The 16,323-nt window shown below is 33.4% G+C and overlaps 1 protein-coding gene across 2 annotated transcripts; it reads right to left on the bottom strand.

Moving 5' to 3' along the window:
• Positions 1–1,152: 1,152 nt before the first annotated feature.
• On the bottom strand, positions 1,153–15,300 carry grapb (GRB2 related adaptor protein b). Of its 2 annotated transcripts, none has more exons than XM_026204629.1 (5): positions 14,895–15,300; positions 13,917–14,014; positions 10,917–11,036; positions 3,223–3,391; positions 1,153–1,640 (listed from the first exon to the last, which is right to left on the bottom strand). In XM_026204629.1, the coding sequence occupies exons 1-5, from the start codon at positions 14,970–14,972 to the stop codon at positions 1,461–1,463; spliced, it is 645 nt and encodes a 214-aa protein (XP_026060414.1). In that variant the 5' UTR covers positions 14,973–15,300; the 3' UTR covers positions 1,153–1,460. The 2 variants fall into 2 exon arrangements, with proteins under 2 accessions (XP_026060414.1, XP_026060415.1); XM_026204630.1 differs by having other exon boundaries at positions 13,931–14,014; positions 14,895–14,977.
• Between the last annotated feature and the right edge of the window lie 1,023 nt (positions 15,301–16,323).

Genomic DNA, 16,323 nt, shown 5'->3' with positions numbered 1-16,323 from the left:
AATCACAATTTAACCTTTAATTTTACTCATCGTACATGACAATGTTAATTAAATTACATTGCTTGTTATAAATGAAATGATCAGTACAGAGTGATTATTTTAATTATGTCACTCAAAAAATAATATCACCTTATTATTGCATATTTTTTGGTCATTACGTAAACAGCACTAGATGTTCCAAATGTTTTCACATGGCATAGGTGGATCCAACAACTGTTTTCCACTAGAACATTAGTCAGCGCTCTTCCTGAACAGATATATGAATGATAACAATGAAATAACTTGCTCTCACTCTAATAATAGTTACAGAAATTACCAAAAAATACATACATACACATAAACTATACTATACTACGGTGTATATATATATATATATATATATATATATATATATATATATATATATATATATATTCCATTTTCATGTATCCCAAACAATACTTTTTATAATTACCTCTGTATTTTACAACATAAATTATTATTTTTTTCAATTATTTTTGGCAATGATTGTTTAGGAAACTAAATTAGCAATTCATAATAATTACTAGAGGTCTAAATTAAATTAGCTATGGTCATGATTTCAACATTACAGTAAAAAAATTTAATCTAACTAGTAATAATAATAATTAAAAAAAGGTAAACTGTGTAATTTCTGTGACATTAAACTGAATTACAAAAATAATTGTGACAGGCATCCTGGACACTCACCCAATCTGCCTTTGGATGAAATGATAGCCCCATCCCAAACTTACATCACTGGTTGAGCAAATGTTTTGATAGCACCACGAAGCCACAGTGTTTAAAGAGAAATCAACATGCAAATGATTTAAAGTTGTCTCTGCATATTAATCTGGGACTGGAGAAAGTATTTTCACAGAAATAAATACATTTTTGAAATCACAAAAATTATCATAAGTAATACTCAAAATCATGTTTATAGCATAAGCACAATAAAGAAAATAAATAATAAAATAAAAATAACATTTCCCATGCTCATGACTGTAGAACTTTATACTGAATAAAATACATATATAGTAGGTCTGGCTCACTTCTGCTTGAAAAAAAGAAAAGAAAAAAAAACATGATAATGCCTCAATATAAAACATTATGTTCAAGGTTGATACACCAATTCTATTATCATACCTTTATTTGAAAAGACTTTAAAATATTTGAAAGAAGAATAAACAGGAAGCAACTGTTTATGTTCACTAAAGGTGTAACAAAACTGGTTTGCTCACAAGTTATAACTGATTTCTAATTCGCCTTCTCAAAGTGGTCAACAAAAAAGATGATGGGCAAAGGTTAAATTCAAACCTTAAAAACTTTAATGCACCAAACATCGATGACTAAGGTTTAGTTTACCTTCAGATTTATGAAGAATATGTGTGACTGATGAATATGTCTTGGGCTCTCATCCAGTTTGTTTAACTGTACAGGGTGGTGACACACATAGCTGAAATTCAGTGATAAATTGGCTGCACATACTCTGGTGGAAATACGCCCACTCTTCCACGGCACCGCCCCCTCCAGCACTGAGCATCCGAACAGTCGAGCAGGTCGATGACATCACCGCGCAAGAAACGTAGATGAGTCGCATGATTAGATGTGAAGTCAAAGAGGGCATGGGCATGACGTGGCCTCTGAAACAGAAACACACACACAAATGACGGACATGACAAGACTGTGCACTGGATCAGCAGTCAAACAAAACATCGTCCTACCTACAAAAGCATGTTTCCACCTCAATACAACGTGTTAGAAAGTCACATTGTTAGATTTAAAGACATGACTAAGAGAAATACAAATATAAAGAGGACAAGGAAAACCCAAGTTGTTATCAGCTCTCAATTCAGAAGCCTGCATCTCTGATGGTATGGGGTTGCATAAGTGCATGAGTGCATGAGTTTAAACATTTGATATGTCATCTATGTTGTATTCTGAATAAAATATTGAAATTTGAAACTTCCACATCACTGCATTCTATTTTTAGGGGCCATTCATATATCGCGCCTAAAAACGCGTGGAAAACACTAGGCGCACTGCTTTCTCCTTTCCAAAGCGCTTGGGCAGTCGGCTCCCGAGGCATGTTTTTAACATCGATGCGGTGTGGATGCGCCTGGAAAAAACGAGGCTTTCATTATGAGCATGCATTCTGCGCGCCTACTTTGGAAATAACAAACTTGAGCGTGCAAAAGACGCAATATGTGAACGGCTCCTTATTCACAATTGTACAGTGTCCCAACTTTTTTGGAATCAGGTTTGTACAGTCCACCCTCAGAAAGATGGGCATCTCTGAAACCGCACTCCTGTGGTTCAAGTCCTACCTCTCAGATAGATCATTCAGGGTGTCTTGGAGGGGTGGAGTTTCTAAGTCACAACCTCTTGCTACTGGGGTTCCTCAAGGCTCAGTGCTTGGACCATTTTTCAACTCCATCTACAAAACGTCATTAGGATCTGTCATTTAGAAGCATGGCTTTTCCTATCTGCTATGCTGATGACACTCAACTCTAAGTCTTTACTCATTTAAAAAAAAAAACATCTAAAGACTCATCTTTTTCGCCAGCACTTGACCAACTAATAATAGCACTTACTTTTTCTTGTCTATCCTATTCTTGAGAAAAAAGAAACATAGCTACATTCTTTGCTAGACTAACTGAGACTTTTCATGGCACTTGTATACTGTGGTTGTTCTCTCGTTGGTCTGATTGCTTCTATTGCTCTCATTTGTGTTTATTGGGAAGTTGTGGCCTAGTGGTCAGAGAGTTTGACTCCTAAGTCTAAAGTTGTGGGTTTGAGTCTCGGGCTGGCAATGCCATGACTGAGTTTCCCTTGAGGAAGGCACCAAACTCCCAACATGGCCCCATGGGAGCCGCAGTGTGTGTGTGTGTGTGTGTGTGTGTGTGTTTGTTCATGTTGTGTGTGTGTTCACTGCTGTGTGTGTGAACTTTGGATGGGTTAAATGCAGAGCATGAATTCTGAGTATGGGACCCAATACTTGGCTGTATGTATGTCACGTCACTTATATAAAGTTGCAAATGTAATAAACAAAGTCAACTATGAGAAATAAAATCATGCATTGAGCCAAGAGATCAAAGTTTCACTTTATAACCTTTACTAGGCAGACATCCTTTTGCTTCGCAAATTTGCAGATCAGAGTTCACCAGAGTTAAACTTTGGCACCTCTGTAAAAAACATCATGTGCTCATGTGTGACAGCTCTTACAGCTAATGATCCCTCAGGCTCTTTCAGGAAGACAGTTCTCTCTTTGGCAATGCTGTTGATTTTGTAGAAGTCCACCAGCTGGTTGAGGGAGCTGAAGACTTCATCCCATATGAAGAACTGCCCTAGTCCATCTTTCAAAACCTTAAAGTGCTGCACGTGGTCCCCGTAACTAGAGAGAGAGAGAGAGAGAGAGAGAGAGAGAGAGTTAAGACGTAGATCTTGGCTTAACTTACTATTTATCTAAATCAAACATAGCAGTGTTTGATTAAAGGTTTTGCCTAATAAATCACAGTTTGAAATTTCAGCTGTCAGCAAATTCTGGCATCACAATGACGAAGAAGCAGAGAGTTAATAACTTTAATCAAATTACACTTTGAACAAGTCACTGCTCATTCTCCTGTAGAGAAAGAATATTCCTCTCAGAAGATCAAATGCTCATTGCGGGACATTAAACTGCATATTAATATTAAAGATGTTTAAAATAAAATAAAAAAATCAGTCAATATGCAACAATATAATGTCTATGTATATTCAGTCAAGATCCAGTAATACATTAAATGCATTGTCTTTGTCCTGTATGTAAAGAATGTGTTAAAATCAAGAACTGTTTTCCCAAAAACATAATTAGCAGTAATACTTGCAGTAATATTTGCTCTTTTATTACTCTTCAGTGCATTTAGTGAGTGCTAGCCATTGTACATCTATATTATAAAATTTATTTTTTTTTGTATAATAGTTCTAATCATTTGCATGTTTTTTAAGAAATCTTTTATAATAAATGTTTTACACACACACACACACACACACACACAAACGCACATATATATTTGTATATATAGTTGCCTAATATGTTTGTGAAAACCATGATACCTTTTTTTCACAGGAATCTTTGATTAATAGAAAGTTTAAAAGAACTTTCTTTGAACTATTAGAAATTTATAAATGTATAAATTATTTAAAATAGAAATATTTTGTAAAATTCTGAACATATTTACTGTCACTTTTGATCAATTTAATGTATCATTGGTGGAAAAAAAAGTCTTATTTATCATACATAACTAAAATCTGGAATTCCAAATCTAATTTAAACCTGGAAATATAAAAAACTATTAAGGTAATTTTTAAATAAAAACCATAATAGTCTGTATTATAAAATGTTATTTATTTTTCTAATCATTTTCAGTTGTTTATTTGAAATATATATTGCTGCATTATACTATGGTGACGCATTGCTGCCACGCACATATTATTTTTTCAACTCAATTATGTCGTAATGATGAGATATATTTTCTCTTTTTTTAATAAAAACGAGATGTTATGTGGTTAAAAGGACATAATTATCTTCCTAAAATTACATCTTTTCTCGTAATAGCAACATCTTTTATCGTAATAACCACATAGTTTCTCGTTAAAACGAACATTTCTCGAAATAACAAGGTATGACTGTTATTGGTATGACAGTCACAGTATAAAAAAACAATAAATTTACGGTAAAAAAAACTGCCAGCTGTGGTTGCCAGAATTCTTCCGTAAAAAAATATGGTAACATCGTTTTAGGTTTTACCTTAAATCAATACCAGTTAAATACCGCAATTTCATTAACTATTATAATTATATTATACCATTACCAACCTATTGAAATACTGAAATCTGTTTTGTACCTTTGTAATACACCGATAACCACCAAATGCAGGTGGTGTTGAGAAAGTCACTTGATGAACCACAAACACTAAACACCATCATGGTGAGACTCGTTAAACTGAAATATGCAATAAACATTCATTTAACAGAATTATATGTAGCATACAACCCTACTAAACATAACAGATAAGAAAAAATAAGAAACAGTCATTTCAAAGAAAAAGCATCAAATACAAACTAAATATTAAATGCAACTCAGCCAAAAAGCAGCCATGTCAGGGAGATGCTGTGTGTATCTAGGCTAAAGCAAAAGCACTCTATTTGGCCTTTCGAAAGTAGATGCATTTAGGAATCTTTAATATAACTTACAACAGAACAGCAACGCATTTAATGGACAACCGTTACGTGAACCTAGGAGAAGAGGTTATTCTGACTGCTATGAATTAGCTACTGTAAGTATGCTTTGTTATTAGTTTAAGTATTTGCTATTGAATGTTCAAATAAAAAAAGTCAGCTGTCTTAACCGTCTGTGACTTGTGTACTGCAAACACATAAGATCTTCATCACTTTGTCTGTCACGAGACTCTGTTCCTCTTTCAAGATTGAACTGATGGTAAAACTAACTACATTATTAACTGTCTTTATATTTATTTTGAAAGATGAAACTAGCGATTATGGAAAGGAGCGTTACATTTCTCACAAGTTTTGCTCAAGTTTTGCGATGCACTGGGCCAGTTGGCCAATCAGAGAAGACTGTGCTTGTCAGAAGGAGGGACTTTGTAGAATACTATGCATTTGAGAGAGGCGGGGCATAGAGGACTTACAATAATGTATTGTATTTTAAATAATGTGGTTTTTTTTTTTTTTTTTTCATTAAAGCATGTCAACATATCCTGTTACCAGGAAACCACCTGTGAAGAAATATTTCTCCTTCAAATCCTGGAAACGATTAATCCAGTACTGAGCATGCTGTTTTCTCATGAATGCCCACCAGCTCTCAGTGTACTGATTGTGGTTGCTTGAACCACAGATGAAGCAGTTTCCTGCATATTCGTAGTGGTCATCATAGTGTAGGAACTTCTGCATTTGTTCCACACAACAGTTCTCTGTTCCCAGGTCTGACCTCATACTGGCTGGTGTCCCCATCCTTTGTCCAACTTCATTAATAAAATAGCTGGCGATTACCTTTGGGTCATAATTAGTAGAATAAGCATGGAGCCAAATTACCATCCTAGAAAATCCTTCGATCGCGTCATTGATGCAGATACCAAAATGTTTCATTTTTTCATAGGAGTCCATGTGCCACATAAAATTGGGGCCAGGATTTCCATACATCCGATGTAATGTGATTTCTCCTTCTCATTTATACTCCGTCAGGATCCAGGATGCCTAATAAATGCCGAATAACACGTTACTGATATTTAAGATGCTGGCGTAATGTTCGCATATGCCTACTAATAATAATCCTGTCGACTGGCTCAATGTTAATAAAATGTCTTTGTGACTTAAAGCGAGGAGAAAGTAAAATGAAATCAGTTCATTTAAATGTGATTTTTTTTGTTTTAACGAGAAAATATGTCGTTATTATGAGAAAATATGTTGTATTAACAAGAAAATATAGTTTCTACAACATAATATCACATTTTTACGAGAAAATATGTCATTTTAACGGCATAACATCTCGTTATTACAACATAACTGAGTGGAAAAAATCATGTGTGTGGCAGCAATGTGCCACCGTACGATATAAATCATTCTACAGAAAAATACATTTGAAAACATGCTATTAATTGTTTCTGGGTTTCTGCGAAATGTTCAGGCACTGACGCACAGCCTGCGCCTGCGGCAGGTGTCTTTAATCACCCGACGGCTCCACCCTGCCACACCTGCTCTTAACCTGTGTGGGTATTGCTCACACACAAACACACACACACACACAGATGCTCATCAGTCTACGCAATACTGCATGGATCACTCAGCTTGTTCGGACAGAAACACTGACAGAATGACAAACTGCCTCAGGGATGTGGATTTGTGTGTGTGTGTGTGTGTGTGTGTGTGTGTTGTGTTATACTGAAGATCTTCAAAAAAACAGGGCATGTTTAGGAAGAGTAAAGCCTTAGTTAGCATACTCACAGTCATTATAGATATGACTTATACCAGAGCCATAATAACAATTCTCAGACTCCAACTCAAACTGTCTCACATGAATTGTCTGATTTTTGTGTAGCATTGTGGTTTCTGTATTTACATTAAGCTTTTAATCTGATATAATGACCCTTATCCATTGAATTATTTTTGGCTGAATAAAATTATTAATTCTCAAAAAAAAAAAAAAAAGAACTACTGACCTCAAACTTTTGAATGGTAGTGTATGACACATACAGAAATGACATTCTATACCATATCTGTACTGTATTAGTCTATTAGTCCAATAGATTTAATTCAAAATCAAATTTCAACCTGGAAATATAGGAATGTTTTCAATACCATGCTCAAGTTCATTTTTGTATTGAATTTGTTTAAAAACTAAATATTTATATACAAAATAATGAATAAATAAAATATAAAATGCAAATTAACTCTTCAAAGAAAGATTTTTGGACCCCATTGTGTGTGTATATACATTTCTATATAATTTTGGACCCCATTGTGTATGTGTGTATATCTATCTATCTATCTATCTATCTATCTATCTATCTATCTATCTATCTATATATATATATATATATATATATATATATATATATATATATATATATATTCATACATGTGTGTGTGTGTGTACAGCATCTGTACAGTATGTATATTATAAATGTATAAACTTACAAAGGTGATTTAATATTCACAGAAAGTATAAATGCAAGCGTCTTCTTTAACGTTTCAAATAACTTTGATGAAAATAAAATGTAAAAAATATGGGTGAAATAATGTTATATCGTCATTCTGTGTAACAGATATAGTCATGTAAAAATGTAACAACATACTTGTTCTGACATTTACTTATTAGAATTTATAAAAGAATAAGTGACCACACTTAATTGCATTAAAAACACCTGGATGACACATGGGTAAAATCTATGTGAATCATTGAATAAAAAATATTTTAATGTCATCTAATGATTCTTGTTCTAAATTTACCTGACACGTGTTTTTTGTTTTTGTTTTGTTTGTATGTAAACTACTGTGTTTGACCCATGTACTGTATGACCCATGTATTCCTTTATTATGACTAGTCAATATAACATTCCAGCTGTGCTAATTTACAAAGCATGATATATAAACAGTCCCTTACATTTCTATTTGAATGAACATTTGCTAATGATCTTTTAAGCATTAATATTAGCAAATCTTCCTAAAACAATTCATGCAGTTTTTATACAGGGTTCCCTGGTTCTGTAACGGTTGAATTGCAGGTACACATAGCTGATTATCATTCCTCTTTTGTTTCTTTCTTTCCATCTGAGATTTTTTCCATTTTAAAAATATATCTAAATTACGGCCTATGCTCTCAATGTCAAATGCAGAAATGTTAATCCATGCATTTATGAGCTCAAGGTTAGACTATTGTAATGCTTTATTGGGTGGTTGTTCTGCACGCTTAGTAAACAAACTACAGCTAGTCCAAAATGCAGCAGCAAGAGTTCTTACTAGAACCAGGAAGTATGACCATATTAACCCGGTCCTGTCAACACTGCACTGGCTACCTATTAAACATTGTATAGATTTTAAAATATTGCTTCTTACTTATAAAGCCCTGAATGGTTTAGCACCTCAGTATTTGAATGAGCTCTTGTTACATTAACGCACGTCCACTGCGTTCTCAAAACTCAGGCAATTTGATTATATCTAGAATATCAAAATCAACTGCGGGCGGCAGATTCTTTTCCTTTTTGGCGCCTAAACTCTGGAATAATCTACCTAACATTGTTCGGGAGGCAGACACACTCTTGCAGTTTAAATATAGATTTAAGACCCATCACTTTAACCTGGCATACACATAACATACTAATATGCTTTTAATATCCAAATCCGTTAAAGGATTTTTATGCTGCATTAATAATTAAACCGGATAATTAGGTAATTAGTTAAACCGGAACCGGAAGCACTTCCCATAACACCCTATGTACTTGCTACATCATTAGAAGAATGGCATCTACGCTAATATTTGTCTGTTTCTGTCTTATTCCGAGGTCACGGTAGCCACCAGATCCAGTCTGTATCCAGATCAGAGGGTCACTGCAGTCACCCGGATCCAGTACGTATCCAGACCAGATGGTGGATCAGCACCTAGAAAGGACCTCTACTGCCCTGAAAGACAGCGGAGACCAGGACAACTAGATCCCCAGATACAGATCCCCTGTAAAGACCTTGTCTCAGATGACCATCGGAACAAGACCACAGGAAACAGATGATTCTTCTGCACAATCTGACTTTGCTGCAGCCTGGAATTGAACTACTGGTTTCGTCTGGTCAGAGGAGAACTGCACCCCCAACTGAGCCTGGTTTCTCCTAAGGTTTTTTTCTCCATTCTGTCACCGATGGAGTTTTGGTTCCTTGCTGCTGTCGCCTCTGGCTTGTTTAGTTATGGTCACTTTATTTACAGTGATATCATTGACTTGATTGCAGATGATTGCACAGACACTTTTTGAACTGAACTGAGATGACATCACTGAATTCAGTGATGAACTGCCTTTAACTGTCATTTTGCATGATTGACAACTGTTTTCCTAATGAATGTTGTTCAGTTGCTTTGATGCAGTGTATTTTGTTTAAAGCGCTATATAAATAAAGGTGACTTGACTTGACTTGACTCTCTCTCTCTCCCTCTCTCTCTATCACACAGAAACATCTGTGCTGGCCTCAGGTACACAAGCTTGTTTGGAAGCACTTGTGCTAATAATACATGACAGAACTGGATTCATTGTGCTGCGATTGTGTTGCAAATGTCCCTCGATTTCTCTTTCTATTTCTTTCTTTCTGTCTCGGTAGGATTTGACATTTTAGGTCAGGTCTTCAGAGGTGTACAGCACAGCAATCTAAAAATAATCTATGCATGTCCACCCTCCCAAGGCATGCCAACTTTTTCAATAGAATTCTACATTGAGTTGTAAATAAAAGAGGAAAAGAAAAGGTGTTGATGCTAAGGCACGCATTACTATTATTATTCTTTATACTTAAGGTAAAGGGGATTGTGCCACATAAATGAATGATACCTTAAGTAAATTTGGATTTTAATTTTTAAGCAATTTACTTAGCAACTAGTGGACAATAAAACAGGTGAAAATATTAGACTTAAAAGATTAAAGTAAAAAAAAAAAATTCTGTCACCATTTACTCACCCTCAGGTTGAGGTCCAAATCTTTTATTGAGTTTCTTTCTTGTGTTTAGCACATAATAACATATGTTTGTAACTTTTGCTGGTAGCCATTGACTTCCATATATATATATATATATATTTTTCCCCCATACTATATGGATGTCAATGGCTACCATTAACTGTTTGGTTACCAACAATCTTCAGAATACATTATTTTGTGCACAACAGAACAAATTCAGGTTTAAAAATGACAATTAAATGATGACAGAATTTTCATTTTGGGTGAACAATCCCTTTATAGGGTATTTTGACTTGGACTGTAACCACCTAAGAACGAACATCCAAGCAATAGCCTAGCTTTTCCACACAGAGGATGGAATATTTTCGGTTGGAATATCTAAAAGGTTTCAGTTTCCACCTAGAGAACTCTGAACTGTTTAAATAGGTTCTGGTGTGCTGGGAGCAAAAGATTACATCACAGCAACACGCTACCATGCACTCCACTCTAATTAGAGTGTGTTAATGAAGAACCAGATAGAGTAACAAGGACACACATTAACACACATGCATATGCAAGAACGCTTACATCTTTTGTCAACGTTTGCATACAGCAAATAAGCAGGAAATAATACTAACAAGCCTTAATATGGAACACAATATATGAAGCATACATGTTTGTGTTGCTCTGTACAGTCCGGTGAAGGCAGGTTTCATTTGTAAGGGTGCATCTGACCTGACAGACACAGAGAACTCTCCCGGTGTGCTCTCGCTCTCCCTAATGAGAAACGCTCCACACTCCAGTGGTCTCAGACGGTTTTCTGCGGCCTGTCGTGAAATTCCACCCACAAACCACCTGCAAAGTACAAGCGTAGCTGTCAGTTCTACATCATATTGTATATTTATGGACAGAAAGGGGACTACTGTACACCTTAAAAATGATTCTTTAATCAAGTAAATAATCTATCTAAATGTAAACATTTTCAATCATTGAATCAAAAGTGAAATTCTAAAGTCTGAAATATTATTTTATCATAAAACACACACACACACACTCATATATATATATATATATATATATATATATATATATATATATATATATATGTATATATATATATATATATATATGTATATATATATATATATATATGTATATACATATATATGTATATACATATATATATATATATATATATATATATATATACATATATATATATATACATATATATATGTATATATATACTTTTTTTGATGATAAAATAGTATTTCAGACTTTAATACTATTAATAATAATATTTATTTACTATGGAGCCCTGCCACATGACATACAAGAAAAAAAAAATAATAATTGTGCGCCTGGTTTACTCATTTGATCCCTCAATTTGCTAAATTGTGCACACAATTTACTAATTCATTCTCTCGATTTATAAATCATGTGCACGATTTAGCAAATCGAGGAAATTAATTCGTAAATCGTGCACATGATTCAGCTTACTTTTTTTTACTGCATGCCATGTGCAGGGCTCCGTAATTGACTACTTTGAAAAATAATGTTTTAAAGTATGATTATAGTTCAGCTTTCTTGAGCAGCATCCTGATGCAGTATTGGTTTTATGTCAAACCAGCAAGTACAAAATCTTAACGCTTTGTCGTTGTTCAAATAGACCTACACTGAAAAATTGATTTGTGGTTTAGTCCCATTATGTCTATTCCCAGCATGCACCAGGGCATGAATAATTAACATGGTAGCATTGTTTGACCATTTGCTAGTTATATTTATTTTGTTGTTGCTGATTTTGTTGTCACATTTATTACCTTGTAATGTCAGGATAAGTTTATTCCTCTGTTAAAAAGAATAGTTGGATGTTTTTCGTGTCTGTTTCATGTTGATGTTTACGATACATTACTTTTTAAGGGATTTTGTGAGTGTTTTTTGTCTCAAGCACTATCCATGTACACTTAGAAAAAGCACATAATACTGAATAATTTAAAACCACATAAATAAAGGGAATAATCTGCTCTTGATTTGGAGTTAGACTTCATCTAAAAAAAGCGACTATTCAATTTACATTTGTGTTTGTGGCATTTAAGCTTTTACATTGCATTTAAGATGTATATTTACCAGTTCATGCATTCCCTGGGAATTGGACTTTTGAGTCTGGTATTGCTTGTGCTATGATCTTATTTTTTAGCTATACAGAAAGGCCAAAATATTATTATATTAGAAATTATTATAATAATTAACTGACAAATATATATTTAGCAAAATTGCTTTAAAAAAGAGTTTTAACCTTCTATTTAAAATCTAAAATAATCTTTTTTTTTTTCGGGTAATTGAGTTAAGATGGATTGATTCCCCTTAAATATTAAAAATGTGTTCACAAAATTCCCTATTGAATTAAAATGTAGGTGTGTGCAATATGTAGATTGTCTTTCCCACTTTTGTATCACTGGATATTTTCAGATTTTCAGAAATACAAGTGCCTGCATGATATGGAGTGAAATGACATGTTTAATTGTGTGAAAACATTCTTTCATCTTATACTTAACAAGTAACTTCAACTGCATTTATCATAAGCCGTGACTGATCTCATTCAGTCCACTCTTTTTATCATGATCGTGATTTTTTACTGACTCATTCTTTTATTTCAGAAGGACTGGTAGGTTCTCAGTCATAAACTTCTATGTTCAGGTCAAGCTACAGCATGTTTGTTGGGGTTTGGTCAGGGCTTTGACTTTTATTTCTCTTCAATGTCTCACAAGTTTCTCAAACTTCCATGTTATGGTAAAACTGAAAGGTAAGGAAGTCCTAACCTAGCAAATGTTTCAGTCAAACCATCGGGAAGTCCATATCCACAGCAATGTGATGTGAGTGTCTTATGATATCACAGTGATGTGAAATGCTGGGAAATCCCAATCCCCAACCATAAACTTGCTCTAGCTGAGCATCCAACAGCACTTTTCCAACTTGTGCAATTGCCATCTTGCCCAAAACAATTAGAGCCATGGAGAAAGCAACACTTATCACATACTTTGTGGAGCACTAGAGATATCAGCATTGCAAATAAAGTGAAAGTATAAAATTAATAGATTTAGGAAATGCCCTAGTTTCCATATGAGTCAGTGTCTCTGCATAAAACATCACAATTACAGACTTGTAAAATATGACTAGACTGTCTCCATTCCACTGTTTTATTATCATATGGCTAGAACAATACCGTTTCCTTTTTAAAAAAAATTCCCAAAACACTGAGACGCCCCAGGTGAATATACACTAATCTGCATACATTTCCAGAACAGAAGTCTAAACAATGGGCGAAGCCATGTTCAAAATTCTTGTTCAATTTTTTTGACATATCAAAGTCAAAGTTTTTTGTTTACAGAAGCAAATCTCTTTGATATTTCTTTTTATCACTCCATAAATAATGTAAAACAGCTAGAAAACATGTTTTTAGGAATAAAATGTTTGAGAAAATGGCCTATAAAGACTTACTGTAAAGTGTAATAAAACTTAGAAGTACATTTTGTGAGTTTTCTTTCCACCAACAAGACTAACTTGTCTTTTCAACACGTGTTGACAAGCCAAACTTGACTCAAAGACAAAATTTACTAGTGCTTTACAAAAAATAATGTTTCTGCCTGAAGTGTCTTGCCTTAATGAATTTTGCCCTGTCATTCACAGATAAAACTGCATGCTACATTAGATTCGTTTCTGTCTAGTGATACTTACGTGTGAGGTCTTACATTGATATAGTTCTTCGGTACATAGCCCCGCCTACCAAACAGCTCAGCCGTATACCAGTTCGGATCATCATCCATGTTTGTCACCTAAAATAAACATAAGACCAGTATAGATGTCCACAATCAGCTTAGGTTAGATATTTTTCCTCTGCATTTAAGAATAGACTAGGCCAGGGTTTCCAAAAATTTGGCTCATGAATCTGAAATTGTGTTTTGTGAAATAAGGAAAATATGAAAATTAATATTTATTTTGAAACTATTTTATTTTAAAATATCTTGAAATTATTTACTTTTTAAATAAAACACTTGTTCACCTTTTTACTATTGAAATACCATAAAATACTTAAACATATACTTATTTATATATAGCCTATTTTAAAGTTGGGTAATTGAGTTTTCTGCATATGCTTTTCAGAAATTGCTTTGGGAGTATATTTTCAATATAATTTACCAAAAAAATAAATAATAATTTCTAACTTTATCATTTGCTTATGTAGCGTGAATTTAAACAATTTTCAATTATCCATATACATATTATGTATGCAATTACCCAGACAACATAATTTGGTAATCAAAACAAAAAAGCAGTTTGCAAACCAGTGTGAATTACACATATACAAATAAATAAGTCTGTGAGTCTTTTACTGCCTTTACTGAATATGTTTTGTTTTTTTTTTCTACACTTTTCCTAATAGATATCTAATTTATAAAGGAGCCTGTAAAAATAACTTCACACAAGAATTATCTTGTACCGTACCATCCTACATATATCACCACCTATTCACACAGATATCCATTCTGAAATACATGCTAATACTGAGTGCACACACTCCCACCAAACTGACTCACTGATCTAGTATTTTCTGTAAACGTGCAGCATGCAGACTAGCATCCATATAGTTTCATCCAAGTGTGCCACATATCCACAGTAAACCACACACACACACACACACACACACAGACTCACCTTCAAGATGTCACCCTTCTGGAAACTGATCTCATCACATTCAGTCGCTCTGAAACTGTAAAGTGCCTCAGCCTCCATTGAAGAAAGAACATAAAAACAAAAGAACTGAGAGGCAGTGAAGTGAAGTGGAGATGAGACCGGGATGAAAACAATAAAGAGTTCAGAGAGAAAGGGATGGGAAAGGACAAGTGCAAATGGCAATATATATGAAATGGTAAAGAAGGAGATTAAAAAGGATGGAGTATGGAGATGTATAATGGTGAAGGTGAATGAGACAAATAATTTGTACAAAAGAATGATGAGTAGCCTTAAGCTTGGAAAAACTGGAGCAACAAAAAAACTGAGTGGAAAACTGAGGAAGCACAATGATGATAGAGAATCTGAGAGAAAATGTGTGTCTGCCTTAGTACAGCTGTGCACGGTGGGAATGGAGGAGGATAGAGAGAGAGAAAAGAGAGAGAGAGAGAGAGTGATTGGGTGGGGGGTTAGAAACAGAGATTTGAAATGGGCAGGAAATTAGTAACCAGATCAGAATATCACACGCTTTCCATGCAATATCTCAAATATATATAATGTAAACTACATTTAAAAAAAAAAAAAAAAACATTAAAAAAAATGGGACCACACATTGATTCTTGATTTTTTTTTTCTTGTCTTTGCTTTGATAATGGATTTGTAGAAAAGCAAAAATCATCTTTTATATATATGTTATATATATTCGCATGTGTTACTTTATGAATACTGTGAATACATTTATTTAAAAATATATACATGATATATCTTAAATAATATATAAATAATATATACATTTTAGTTCTGTCAAATTAATTGTGATTAATTGCATCCAAAATAAAAAAAAATTAACAATATATGTGTGTACTGTGTATAGTTTGTATGTGTATATAAATAATACATACACATGCATGTATATATTGAAGAAAAATATGTTAATTTTATACATTTAAAAATGTATATATAATATCATTTATATAAATATAAACATATACATGGAAATACGTGGTAATATTTTCAAAATAAAAGCTGTATGTGTGTGTGTTTAAATATACATAATAAATATAAACAGTACACACACATATATTATGTAAACAAAAATATTTATTTTGGATGCGATTAACCACAATTAATTGTTTGACAGCACTAATAAATTTATAATAAAATGTACAAAGACTGTTTTATATATATATATATATATATATATATATATATATATATATATATATATATATATATATATATATATATATATATATATATATTTATTTATTTTTTTTTTTGTTGAATTATTTTAAAACATTTTGATTAACTGTATTTTGGCTATAGCGTGGTCCAACCTAGTTACTGTTATTGGTCAAATCCATCATAAACCTCTAATATACAATACATGTTGAAAATGTATGGGTTACAAAGA

Source organism: Carassius auratus, chromosome 26, assembly GCF_003368295.1.
Source record: "Carassius auratus strain Wakin chromosome 26, ASM336829v1, whole genome shotgun sequence".
Lineage (NCBI taxonomy): Eukaryota > Metazoa > Chordata > Actinopteri > Cypriniformes > Cyprinidae > Carassius > Carassius auratus.
This window is presented reverse-complemented; position numbering and strand designations above follow the sequence as displayed.

Coding starts and splice junctions, on each gene's coding strand:
- grapb (XM_026204629.1), bottom strand. CDS start 14,972: ATGGAGGCTGAGGCACTTTACAGTTTCAGAGCGACTGAATGTGATGAG. Junction 14,015..14,894: donor AGAAGGGTGACATCTTGAAG/GTGAGTCTGTGT, acceptor TGTTTATTTTAG/GTGACAAACATGGATGATGA. Junction 3,392..10,916: donor GAGTTCTCTGTGTCTGTCAG/GTCAGATGCACC, acceptor CTCTCTCTCTAG/TTACGGGGACCACGTGCAGC.